The 14,291-nt window shown below is 40.2% G+C and overlaps 1 protein-coding gene across 1 annotated transcript in view; it reads right to left on the reverse strand.

Moving 5' to 3' along the window:
* Positions 1-14,291, reverse strand: part of SKAP2 (src kinase associated phosphoprotein 2) — a gene marked incomplete at both ends in the record, with an annotated part of 160,855 nt that overhangs the window by 56,661 nt on the left and 89,903 nt on the right. The window contains 2 exons of the mRNA XM_080701665.1: positions 10,832-10,915; positions 12,659-12,736. Of these exons, the coding sequence (XP_080557791.1) occupies positions 10,832-10,915; positions 12,659-12,736 (162 nt within the window). The remainder of the gene's footprint in view (positions 1-10,831; positions 10,916-12,658; positions 12,737-14,291) is intronic.

A 14,291-nucleotide genomic window follows, 5' to 3' on the forward strand; every position in this document is an offset into this window, starting at 1 on the left:
TCCACAAATAATCAGTCAATGATCTGCTAAATGGCAAAAGAAATTTAATTTCTACTACTAATTGTAGAAGTAGTCTGAAGCAAAATATGGAAGGCATCCAAAATTTCACACAATTTTGAAGGATTTCCTTAAACTCCCCTGGAAAAAAATACTTTCAAGGAGCAGAACTAGAGCAAAGCCACTCCCCACTTCTGCTCAGGGCTCAATGACTCCGCTCACTCCGTCCATCAGACCTGAAGTCTGTACTGTCTCTCTCTACTTCGGGTCTTAAGTTCTTACCAGTGCAACATATAGAGGTAGAAACGAATGCATAAGGAGAGTCTGCATCTGGGGATATAAAACCAGCTCTATAGAAACCATAAGTGGTTTTTATAAAAACTCAGCAAGTAGTGAGACTCTCACCAACCTAACAAGACCTTGTTTTAAAATAAAAATAAAAATAGGGCTGAGGGTGTGGCTCAGAGGTAGAATGCTCCTGAGTTCAATCCCTAGTACTACAAACAAACAAACAAACAGCCGGGCGTGGTGGCGCACGCTTGTAATCCCCCGCGCTTGGGAGGCGGAGACTGGAGGATCCAGCCTCGCTGGCTTAAGAGACCCTGTTTCCAAATAAAAATATTAAAAAAAAGTAGGTGTCTGGGAGTGTAGCCCGGAGGTAGAAGGGTTTCCAGGAACCCTAGTACCACCAAAAAAACAAACAAACAAAAAATCCCTGAGTTGGGAAAAGTTAGAAGGAACAGGACACCTTCCCAAACTAGGTTCTCTAGGAATAAAACAACCAGGTAACAAAATCAGGTGACCTGACCCCAACTGCACCAGCAGATCTACTTTAGACAAAATCCCCAGAAATATGTTTACAGGGCCATGTATCAGATCTTCTGTTAGAGTCTAAGAGAGAAGCACACATATAATTTATGGTAAGCACCTCAGATTATATAGACATGTCATTGTTCAAGGATAAGTAAAAGAGGAAAAGAAAATAAGCCAGCCCGGGTGTCAAAAAAATTATGCATAGCAAAAACACGGCACAGCACTTGAGAAGGTAGAATGTGGAGCTGAGTGTGGCGGTAGACGCTGTAATCCCAGATCTTGGGAGGCAGAGAGAGAGAGGAGGATTGCAAGTTCACCACTAGTCTCAGCAACTTAGTGAAGCCCTGTTTCAAACTCAAAAAATAAAATAGGGCTGGAGGTGTAGCTCGGGGTTAGCATGCCCCAGGGTTCAATCTCCATACCACACGCACAAAAGGAAAGAACAGAGAATATATGTGCACAAACTTGAAGCAGCCAAGACAAACTTTATACAGCATTTACGGGAAGTGGATGGGACTGGAGGACGTTATGCTAAGCGAGATTAGCCAGTCACAAAAAGTAAGAAAGCAGATGCTTTCCCTAATATGTGAGAGCTAAGGAGAAATGGGTCATAGGAGGAACTCTAGATGAAAAAGGAAATCCTATAGAGGAGCAAACAAGACAAGCTAAGTGAGGGGATGGGAGGGAGGAAGAAGGAAATTCTCTAAAACACGCAATGTACTTAAACATAGCGAAATCAACCACTAAGCCAAGCATGGGAAGGAGGGAAGGGGAGGGAATGGGGTGGGAACTGGGTAGGGGTTAAATCAGTTATGTGTACAGGTATGTACACTCAAGTTTTTTTTACCCCAATATGATGTATGAATATAATGCACCAATAAAAAATTTTAAAAAAAGAGTCATGGTAACAGCCAAGTCGGGTAGAGGGGGAACCAGAGAGGTTAAAGAGAACAGAAGGGAAGGCATAACGAATTCTCAAGAGCTTTTGTAAAACCATAACCATAAAGTGGCCACAATTCCCACCAGTCAATATGGTATGGAAGTCCAGGACCAGAACTGGGGAGACGAGGCTATAATAGGACCTGCTCCTCTCCCCCACATCAGTTTCTCTCTGGACAGAGAAAACTTCAACATTCTACAGTTACCCATAAAAGTGTGTGTGTGTGTGTATATGTTTGTGTGTGTGTGTGTGTGTGTGTGTGTGTGTGTATATATATATATATATATATATATATATATATATATATATATGTTAGTTCAACAGCACTTTTTGGAAGAGTTTCAAGAAAACCTGTTGATTTGATATAGATTACTTAAAACAGTTAAATGCCTACTGAACAGAAAACAAGGTCATATAAGTTCATTTACTTTGAACTGTCAAAGACTAATAAGATATTTTGTCAATGTGAACTTCATACAGAGCAGAAGCTTATTCCCTTTGATGTCAACACTTTTAAAAATTTTAGGTACTGTGAGGAAATCTTTCTAAAAAGGGATACTTCCCCAACTTCTCAATGTGTTTTAATCATAATTTAATGTTTCTTGACAATCTAGTGGTATCATTTTGAGTATGTAAGTACGTATGTGTGTATGCATTTGATTTTATTTCTTTTATGGTACTGGGAATTGAACTTGGGAGCATTCTATCCTGAGCTACACCCACAGACCTATTTTTTTCATTTTTATTTTGAAATAGGGTCTCACTAGGTTGATAAGAGTCTCACTACTAGCTGGGGCTATCCTCAAACCTGTGATCCTCCTGTCTTAGCCTCCTAAATACTGGGATTACAGGCATGCACCACCACATCTGGACTGAGTATGTTTTTATATAATGCTATAGCACACTGTTGCCCTCAGGATTTTTGAGATGCCTGTGCCTCTATTAAAATTTCCTCAATGTGTATTTCACATGTTAACCTTGCCTCTATCTTGCTGTTTGGGTTTAATGTCTACAGAACTGAAGGCTGCCAGGAAAAACTTGATAATGAAATCCATTAAGCCAGTAACTTAATTTTACACAATTCTAACTCAGTATGTTCAAGGTAAAAAAAAACAGTTGGCTCTAATCTCCTACAAAACATAATGCATGTGGCTAATGTCAGCTATTTCCTTCTACTCTTCTCACTGGCTTTGAGGTTTAAGGGTATGCTCTGTTTTTTTTTTTTTTTTTTTTTTTTTTAAGCTGCAAGAAAGACACATTTACTGAGTTCCTTCTATATGTTAGGGACTTAATATAGCATATCTCATAATGCCTCCTGATAATTCTAAGTGATAAAATACCCAGCCCTGATGGGAAAACAAACATTAAATTAACCAACTTACTTAAAATCACACAAATGATTATGTGGTAAAAGCCAGGACCATAAAATAAGTCTGAGTCAAAAGCCTTGCTTTTAAAAAAATGTCACATTGTGTTCTAGGAAGGTGTTTCTTAAAGAGTATTTCAAGCTATGCTTGTAATCCCAGTACTTGGGAGGCTGAGACAGGAGGATGGCAGGTTTGCAGCCAGCCCTAGGTACTTAGGCCCTCCGCAACTTAGTGAGACCCTGCTTCAGAAGAATAAAATAGACCTGGGGGTAAAGCTCAGTGGTGGAAGGCCCCTGGGTTCCACTACTAGTACTATCAAAAAAAAAAAAAAAAAAAAGAGTATTTCAAGAATCCCCTACCTTGGATACCTGTTAAAAAAGCAGAAATGGTACCACCCTGCACTTGCTGTATTGGAATCCCTAAAGATGGTTCCAAAAACCAACTTTCAGCAACCATTTCAGGTGGTTTTAATATACACTAGCATTAGAAAAAACACTTCCCTTGACAGAACATGTGATTTATGAAGTCACAGTGGACAAAATAAATGTTACCTTGTATTTCCTCCTGAAACTGGGGTGAAATTTCCTCAGCTTCCTTTACGGGCACCTTTATCTTTGCCTATTTCCTAAGTAGCCATAATGGGTTATATCCTAAGTCCTCCTCTTTTTTTTTTACTTTACAGAGTCTGCCTGGGCAGTCAAATTCAATTCAGCACATTGCAACACAACAACTCAGTGCTTTTCCTAAACTGTCACTGCTGTAGTCTGAATCTGACATATCTCCAAAGGCTCATGTGTTGAAGGTTTCGTCAACAGCCTGTGGAAGTGACAGAGGTCAGACAGAGTGGAAGGAAGCTAAGTCACTGCAGATGACTTAGAAGAAAATATTAACACCCCAGCAGGTTCTTCTTTCTTTGCTTTCAAGCCACCATAAAACCAGTAGCTTCCTCTGCCATGAGGTCTCACCATCATATGCTGCCTTGCAACAGGCACACAAGCAAAAAGGCAACTGACCATGGCCTGAAACCTCCAAAACTGTGAGCCCAAATGAGCCTTTTTTCCCAATAATCTAATCACCTCAGAGATTCTATTTTAGTAAAGGAGAGCTAACTCACGCACAAATTTTCTTTTTTTAACTTACACAATTGTTTTGTTTTTAATTAGATTAATTTAACCGATATACAAAAACATAAAAATCATTCATGATTATGTGGTTCTATGTGACATCTCACTACAGCTACACAGTTTTGACCACAGGTATAAACATGATTTGAAAACAAGTTAGTATGAGTTCATTATGAATAAAGAATAAATAAATCACAGGTATTTTTGCAGAAAGGAAAGCCAAAGCCCTTGTTTCTACACTTTTGGCTATACCTACTGTTTTCCTCTGAAATTGAAATTCAGATAATTATGGTATTTTTTAGACTACCATAACAAAAATTATTAAGACAATCACCATACAGATAGTATCTTCTTACTATCTCATGAATATTATCCTCTTTTTTTTTTTTTTTTTTTGGTGGTACTGGGGTTCCTGGAAGCCCTTCTACCTCCGGGCTACACTCCCAGACCTATTTTTACATTTTTTTATTTGGAAACAGGGTCTCCTAAGCCAGCGCTCGTGGCTGGCTTCGAACCTGCGCGATCCTCCTGTCTCTGCCTCCCAAGCGCTGGGATTACAAGCGTGCGCCACCACGCCCGGCCGAATATTATCATCTTAGTGTCTCTTACAATAGAAAAGAAAGGCTGCTGCAGCCCATGCAACACGAGAGTGGGAAAACACCTAAAACAACCAGCAGCTTTGTGCAAACTCGGCCTTTGCACACTGGCAGCTGCTTTCAACCTCAGATTGCTTCTTGCCTCCAGCCTTACCTCCTCCAACCATGCTGTCTGTTGATGATGTGGCCTTTCCAACATCCAATCAGTCTGTTATGCCAACTGGTTACCTTCTATGCTTAGAAACATTAACTGTTCTTTAAGAAAGCCCAGACTCCTGGCTGGGCATGCAAAGCCTTCACAACTTGACCTGGCTCTTCTGGCCCAGTGGCCTCTGCTCTCCCTGCCTGAGCGAGCTGCTTCCCACACATTACACTGTTTTATGGACCCTCTGTGCCCATTTCTCTGAGTAAATGTATTATACTGCTTTGTAATAATGGCACCTGACACATAGATGTTCAAAGAATATCTATAGTTATGGATGTTGCTATAGCTATGTATCTATCTGAAATACACATCTATCTATCCATCTATACAGACAATTACAATGGCAACATCTATATATCTACTTAAGTGGATACATGCATAGAGCAGTACAGTTTGATTTTATTATTTTTTAATTTTTTATTGGTGCCTTGTAGTTGTACATCTTAATGGAGTACAAGATGGTAGAGGCATACATGCACATATCATCTCAATTTGATTTTAAATATCCACCTTTAACCTATATATTCATATTTAATTTATGCGCATAAATTTTAAATCAATCTGTGACCTGCTTTATTATAAACCAATAACATCTGATTGTCAGACCCCAGTAAGAATTCAGCCTGTACCTCACTACTTCTGTATTGAAGAAATCTTACCAAATATCAGCTGTATGTTTTAACTTTTCTATACTGTTACAAGGTCTCATAACGATCAAGGCAAAAAATAAAGGCTTTTTCGTTAAGGTTTATTGTGATCATCTTAAAAGTCTCTGCTGTCTCCTTGCTTTGAATGGCCATTTTACCCTTCTTGTCTTTGTCTGTGCTGCTGTAACACCCGAGATGGGTAGCGAGTAACAGGAGCTGGAAGTCGAAGCTCACGGTGCCGGCAGGGTCAGCATGTGGGAGGGCACGCCATGCCTGCAGAAGGCAGAGGGCAAAAGTGGGGCTGCAGAGCTCACTTACGGGCAAAGCCGTATTCATGCGGGTAAGGCCCTCATGGCTGAGTGACCCGCTAAAAGTGGCGTCTCTTAATACTATCCCTTGGAAGTTGGTTTCCAACATATGAACTTTACAGGGATGCACATATATTCAAACGTTGTATTTATCTAGGAAACTCTTACTCATCCCTTAGATCCAATAAAGTAGTCAGGTGTGGTGGTCTATACTTGTAATCCCAGTACTTGGGAGGCAAAGACAGGAAGGTCATAGGTTCGAGACCAGCCCCAGCAACCTAGCGAGATCCTTAGTAAGACCCTGTTTCAAAATAAAAACTAAGCGGGGCGTGGTGGCGCACGCTTGTGATCTCAGCATGTGGGAGGCGGAGACTGGAGGATCACGGTTCACAGACGGCTTTAGCTACTTAGCTACTTTACCTACTGAGGCCCTTCGCAACTCAGTGAGACCCTGTTTCAAAAATAAAAAGACTAAAAAATAGGGCTGGGGGTATAGCTTGGAGGTAAAATGCCCCTGGGGTTCCATCCCCAATACCACAAAATAAATAAATAAATAATAAATAATAAATAAATAAGTAAATAAATAGGGCTGGGGGTGTAGCTCAGAGGTAGAATGCCCCTGGATACAATCCCCAAGTACACACACACACACACACACACACACACACACACACACACGTGTCTTCTCTACCAGAAGTCTTCTCAAAGTCCTCTAGTCAGTAGCTTTCAGTCCTGTGTGATCCGAGGATATTTTCTGTGAATGACTTCCTGCACTGCATTGAGATTACGTCACGCTGCCTAGCTCCCGCCTCTAATCCCACAGCATTCCCCCTTCCTCTCCTTAATAACCCGCACAGCCCAGAATGTAGCACCTCTAAGGATCTGTGGATTTCCTGGTTCCTTTTATCTACCAAGTGCCCAACAAATGTTTACCAAATAAAAATATGAATAATTGAGCGAGTGAGTGAACGGATGCCTTGGTAGAAATCTGAACATCTAGGATCTTGGAGACTTGATGAATGAGGCTTACAACGATCATGGAAGAGGAAGGAAATGAGAAGGTGGACATGATTTCATAAAGTAATAAAATATGTACTGTATATATTTGTTACTTAAGGGCCCCAAATGGCTATGAATAATAAATACCGACAATATTTATGGGCATAAAGGTAAGTGCATTCTATACCCTAGAGGATGGAACTACTCTTTCTAAGCCATTACTATCTTGATAGGTCAATATGTTTTTTGGCACACACAATAAGGTAGAAAGTGTAAGCTATGTACCTGTCAAACAGTAACAAAGTACAGTTTAACCTGGTAAGTGGTATCAACTCCTTCTGCGCCTCGCTAGTCCATTTATCTGAATCCTACCTAGTTGGAGGATTACAGTTCTCATATATCTATATAGCTCTTTTCAAAGTTTAGGTAAGTGGTTCACACATACGATAAACAGGGCTGTGCAAATCAGCTACTTGATTTTACAAAAGAAAAGAAAATTTTTATTTGACACATTTCTCTGGAAAGAAAACAGATATGAAGAAAGGAAACCAAGATCGTGCCAAACAAGAGGTTTTAAAATATCTAAAGGCAGATATTTTTCCCCCCAGAGGCCCTAAAAGGAGAGGAACTAACTTAGAATTCCAAAGAAAGCAACCGAAGAAGAAAAGAACCATGAGAAACAGACCTGAAATCACACTGGAAACAGGAGGCTTTATAGGAACAGACGGGAAGACTTTAGGGAAATAAAAGTCAGATCTTCAAGTAGCAACATAAAAATGGAATTTTAAAATGCTATTTTTTATTTGTGTATGAATGCGCGCACACACACATACTAACTGGGAATTGAAACCAGGGACACTCTGCCACTAAGATACACCACAGGTCCTATTTTATTTTCATTTTCATTTTCTGCAATAGTGGGCATTGAACTCAGGGGCATTCTACCTCCAAGCTATACCCCCAGCCCTATTTTTTATTCTTTATTTTGAAACAGGGTCTCACTAAGTTGTGGAGGGCCTCACTATGTAGCTGAGGCTGGTTGCAAACCTGCAATCCTCCTGTGTCTGCCTCCCAAGTACTGGGATTACAAGCGTGCACCACCACACCCGGCTATTTCATTTTTATTTGAAACAGGGTCTCACTAAGCTGCAGGGGCTAGCCTTGATCCTGAGATCCTCCTGCTCAACCTCCCAAGTACTGGCATTACTGGCACGCACCACAAGGCTTGGCTTAAAATGCTAATTTTTAAAGAGCAGAATTGATTGAAGAGGCTACAAAGAAGTTAAAATTTGAATTTTTAAGAATGCTACTACCATGAGTCTCGAGAAAAAACTGGAATGGAAATTAAAGTTTTAAAATTTTAGCTAGAATTTTGCTATAGAACATTGGACCTGAAGTATATATAAATGCTCCTGACCTCACAGTGAGTATATGCCAGTTAGTACATGCCAGTTAGTACACGCCAGTTAGCACACGCCAGTTAGCACACGCCAGTTAGTACACGCCAGTTAGTATACGCCAGTTAGTATATGCCAGTTAGTATATGGAATGAGGAAGCACTGACACTGTATTCAGTGACTAGAGAAATGAGAAATGAGAAATGTAATCAAACCAATGTCACAAGGATTTGAAATCTTCCTCCCCTTATCTGGTGAAAAAAGAAAAAAAAAGAATATTTCTTTGTGGAAAGGTAAACTCTGGATTTAAACTCAGATTAGATAATGTACAAGAACATATACCTGTAATGATAACACAAGTTTATAATCTATGATAATCATAATAAAACTTGAATTCTAGATTTTTCTGACAAAACCACCTGCTGACCCTTAGCAAGCAACTTGCTCCTGTGCAGGTGTCTACTGTTCCCCCTGGCTGGTGTGTTCCTGTACCATATGTGTTCTAAATTAGGGAAAGAGGCCGGGTGTGGTGAGCACGCTTGTAATCCCCGTGCTTGGGAGGCAGAGACAGGAGGATCACGCTGGTTCGGAGCCAGCCTCGCTGGCTTAAGAGACCCTGATTCCAAATAAAATATAAAATAGGTCTGGGAGTGTAGCCCGGAGGTAGAAGGGCTTCCAGGAACCCCAGTACCACCAAAATAAATAAATAAATAAATAAATAAATAAATAAATAAATACATACATACATACATACATACATACATACATACATACAAACTGGCCAGTAAATTCTTAATTTGTTCATCTTTTTTGGTCAAAGGGCAGGCTGACTTCTAGAATTATGACTTAGATTTATGAATTAGAATTAGAAGTATTTCAGATTTACTGAAAATGAGCTCATGTGCATTTTTTATTTAAAAAGTCCTAAAAACTACAAATATTAAAAAACAAACTTCCAAGTAACACTGATAAGTAACAATTCCATGAGAAAAATTATATTTAATGGTACTGGACTTTTATGTCTTTTCTCCTTAAAGTATCTTTTTTGTAAATGAATGCTACCTATTTCTATATAACCCTTAATTCCTAATGTTCAATTTCATTATTTTTGTGGTTTTTAAGGCAAGAAATTTTAAATTACATGAACTATGACAAAAAGATTTACTACTAAACAAATGAAGCACCCAAACATACCTTACTGTTTCTAAATTAATTCAGTGGCCATGCGGTTAAGGGCCTGAACTCTAACCAGGCTGCCCAGGTTATACATAAATCTCAGATCTGCCATTTACCAGCTCTGTGACCTTGAACAAAAAATTTAACCTCTATTCCTCCTGTTTTCCCAACAGTAAAATAAGTGGGTCTAAACCCACTTATGCATGTATGTATGCATGCTTGTAATCCGGCAAGTATGCATGCTTGTAATCCCAGCTACTTAAGAGGCCAAAACGAGAGGATTGCAAGTTCAAGGACAGCCTCAGCAACTTAGTGAGTCCCTATCTAAATAAATAAGTAAAAAGGGCTGAGAATTCAGCTCAGTGGTAGAGTAACCCTGATTTCAACTGCCCCTGAGTTCAGTCCCCAGTATAATAAAATAATAGGAGCGGTGGTATACACCTGTAATCCCAGTACTTGGGAAGCTGAGACAGGAGGATCACAGATTTGAAGCCAGTCTTAGCAACCTAGGCTCTCAGCAACCCAGAGAGAACTTGTTTCCAAATAAAGAATCAGGCTGGAGGTGTAACTTGAAGGTAGAATGTCTCTTGAGTTCAGTCCCTGGTAAAACACACACACACACACACACACACACACACACACACACACACCCTACCACCACCACCACCACCACCACCAACAACAACAACAACAACAACAACAATAAAATGGGAAGAGGCTAAAAACAGTATGTAGGTAACGGAGTTGTGAACCGAACAAATCAGTGTAAGTGCTAGGACAGGGTCCAGGATACAGCAAGCTCTGTAGATACATTTCTGATGTTTTCACATGTGTTAGGGAGCCTAGAAAGGTATAGTACACATTTTATTTTATGTGAATTTTTCTTTTAAGATATTTTATTTTCCTGCCTTTAAAATTCTCACACCTCAACGACCTTCACTTTCCCAGAAACTCTATGATGGGTGCCTGGATAGTGTCTCCTCGGCTGCAAGCCCCGTGGAAGGGAATCATTTCGCCCTCTTCCCTCATTCAATAAAATGTGCTTATGTTAACTTTTAGGACATTCTAAGTTTTGGAGCATTTATCAAATACTGAAATAGAATTGTGAATTACTCTCAGACTATAACTGCTAAAAGCTTTCAGTGGTTCTTTCTCCATGTGTCTTCAGTTTACTCTGTGTCCCAAACCTAGGGGAACGGGCCCGAAAAACAACCCCCAAACTCTGATGTGATCAAGGTTGAGAGAACGGACACCAACACTACCTTTATCACTGCCGTAGTAATAGAACACTCCTTTGCTGAGAGCGCACCACCGCCTCTGCCATTCAAATCCCAGAAAGCTGTGATCTACAATAAAAAAAAGGAGGAAAAAATAAACTGTTTAATTAGTGCGCATGCCATATGAATGGAAGGTCGTTTCCTTACTGCAAAAGGAAAAAACAGTTAATATAACTTCTCAGTGTCCTTTTAACTCTAACGTTCTATGACTAATTTGTATCTTCTATTCCAAACAAAAGAAGCCAGTAGAAATCAACACCCGAAGTCTGGACAAGGTTAAAAGGAATGAAACGAAGCGGAGATGGGGTGGTCAATGCACGGAATCAATGGCCTGGCCACCAAACTTCCCGGAGACGATTCTCAAAGGGGCATTTCCTACACAGCCTAGAGATCACCGCCATGTTCATATGGGCCTTGGTTTCTCATCTGTTATAAAAAAGATGGGGAAGGGGCAGACCTGAATTATTTCTATCAATCTTTCAGCTTCAAAATTCAGCTAAGCAGGGCGCGGCGGCACACGCTTGTAATCCCAGCAATCGGGAGGCTGAGCCAGGAGCATAGGCCCTCTGCAACTTACTGAGACCCTGTTTCAAAATAAAAAATAAAAAATAGGTCTAGTGCCATAGCTCAGAGGTAGAATGCCTTTGGGTTCAATCACTAGCAACACACACACACACACACACACACACACACACACACACACACACAGCTAAGAAAAGCAACGAAATGCAGATGATTGCCTATAAACAGCAGGGCCCGGACAGACTACAGAAATATAAATAGAACCGGAATGAAGAGTGAAAAGTTGGGTCCCTCCCCCATGTGATCTCGCAGCGGAACCCTGAAGCCAGAAGCGGAGATATCGAGAAACCCCAGGTGCCTCGCGAGACTACAGATGTCACGAGAGAATCAGCATGCCTATAAAACATCGGTGCCTCTGATCCGTGTGACTCAGCCGGCCATTCAGGACTATGCACAACTGTCCAGATGCGTTGCCTGTCGGTCCCTTCCCCCACAGCCGGCTGACTCTCCGGAGGGTGCTGGGTCCAAATAAAGCAGCGGTCTCTGATAACCCGGTCGGTGTGTTTTTACCTCCCTCCTAAACCCCCAACTCTATTTTCAACTATTCAAAGAGACTTTCCACTTTTTGGTTCCCATATGGTCACACCGTGCCCTATTTCATTTCTGATTTTGAATTATCATGGCCAGTAGAGAGGAACATCGGAACGAACCAAAGATAATGGCAGATGAGGTGCCGGTTTGATCTGAGCCAGCTGTGGTGCGTGCCCGGTGGGTGCAGGACGGCCTGCACTTGGCAGGAAGGATCAGAAATCCATGCTGGAGAGCACAGGCATAGCCAGAAGTCACAGGAAACAGCTCCTGCCACACTTATCAAGATAGCCGGCTTACAACCAAATCCTGACCTAATTTTTGTTATTAAAAATTATTTAGCCAGGCGTGGTGGCGCACGCTTGTAATCCCATCATCCGGGAGGATAGTGGTTCGTGGACAGCCTCAGCTACTTAGTGAGGCCCTTCGCAACTCAGTGAGACCCTGTTTCAAAAAAAATAAAAAGCCTAAAAAATGGGACTGGAGGTGTATCTGGGAGGTAGAATGCCCCTAGTATTCTATCCCCAGTACCACAGGGGGAAAAAAACACAATTATTTAAAGGTAGAAGTGACATTTTATGGTTTGGATAATGTCATTCAGATTTTCTCATAGTCCTAAATGCTTTAATCCATTCATAAAATACTGGTTCCACATGGATACTGCAAACATTTTATCCAAGGATGAAACCGTTTTTAGCTTACCTTTTCTGCGTTTCTCAAGGTAGCCAGCCTTTAGGACAAAAGGAAGGTCCTGTGCTGCAACTGGAGGAAACTGGTTTCCTGTGGAAAGTGGGGGGGAGGGCAGGGAAAGAGTGAAGAATCCATTTTAGACAAGTCAAGTGTCAGTCTCATCAGAACCCGAGTATTTTTATTTATTTATTTATTTATTTATTTATTTATTCATTTTTGCGGGTCTGGGGATGGAACCCAGAGACATTCTACCTCTGAGCTACACCCCCTGCCCTATTTTTTATTCTTTCTTTTGAAACAGGGTCTCACTGAGTTGCAAAGGACCTAAGGAACTGAGGCTGTCCTCGAACCACAATCCTTCCTCTCAGCCTCCGGAATGCTGGGATTACAAGCGTGCGCCACCACGCCCAGCTAGAACCCGTATATTTTTAATGACTGAAATTGCTTAAATCCAGGCCTATTAGCTTTATTTCAGATCCACAGACTAGTTCCTCTTCTTCTCCTATAAATCTCAAGAGAAAAAAAAATTCTAAACTCCTATACCTTAATATATTATAGTCTCAGAATACAGCAATATACTGCAACTGAATGATTTCAAAAGGTTGATACTTTTCAATATATTTCTATAAGGGCAGGACTTAGATGATATTATAAATAAGTGCAATAAATTCCTGAGAGACAGGTAAGAAATTTTTAAAAAGTTATATACGCTTCTTTACATTTCTATTGGATTAATTCTTCAGGAACTTCAATACATTCTTACCATTAATAGACATATCCTTATTCTTGGACCAAGTAAAACATAAAATGATTTTTTCCCAAAATTAAATGCTAAAATTTGTTTTTCTTAGTCCATATCAAATATTCATTCTCTCTGGTTATATTCACAGAGAAACCTTAGACTCAACTGAATATGCTTAGGTTATTAAGGTATTTAAGAGTCTTAAAAACTTGTCTCCCAACCAAGGAGAGAAATCTAGATATAACTTGGATATAAATATATTTTAGCAATACAGCAGCTATCCAGAAGTTTAGCCCTCCATTGATAATGACTTCAAAACCTATGGTAGAGACTAAAGAAGTCTGTAATCAAATCCCGGTTCTGTGACCTTAAGGAAGTCACTTGGCCTCTCTAGAATTCAGTTTTCTTATTTAAAACATGAAAAAGAGGTTAGGTCACCAACTCTCAAACTTATTTGGCTAACTGCCCCCTTTTCAGAAAAAAAAAAAAAAATTATCCAGTGCTCCCTGAAAATCTGCCTCCTTTAGGGAAAAAAAACAGAAAGGCACAGTGACGAATCTGTTCTTTTGTGTATCTACGTGCTGTTCCGGCACCTTCTGGGGGATGATATCACTCACTCTGGGGGCACGACTTAGTCATTTTTAAGCCTCTCCCATGAAATACGACCACACTAGTCTTTTTCTTGTCTTTTAACAAATGGCCAGAGTCCAAAATGGGTTCAACATTCAATGATATCAAATGCAGAACTTGTCTACCACATAATTTTGTAGAGCAATTGGTTAGCTTCCTTTAGCTCTAGCATATAACTGTGTTTTTTTTTTGTTTTTGTTTTTGTTATCATTTTAAAGGTTTAATTTCCAGATAAAATCTTAGCTTGGAATTTCTATGAGATAAGTATATAAA

The sequence above is a fragment of the Muscardinus avellanarius genome (assembly GCF_963383645.1).
Source record: "Muscardinus avellanarius genome assembly, chromosome: 9".
Classification (NCBI taxonomy): domain Eukaryota; kingdom Metazoa; phylum Chordata; class Mammalia; order Rodentia; family Gliridae; genus Muscardinus; species Muscardinus avellanarius.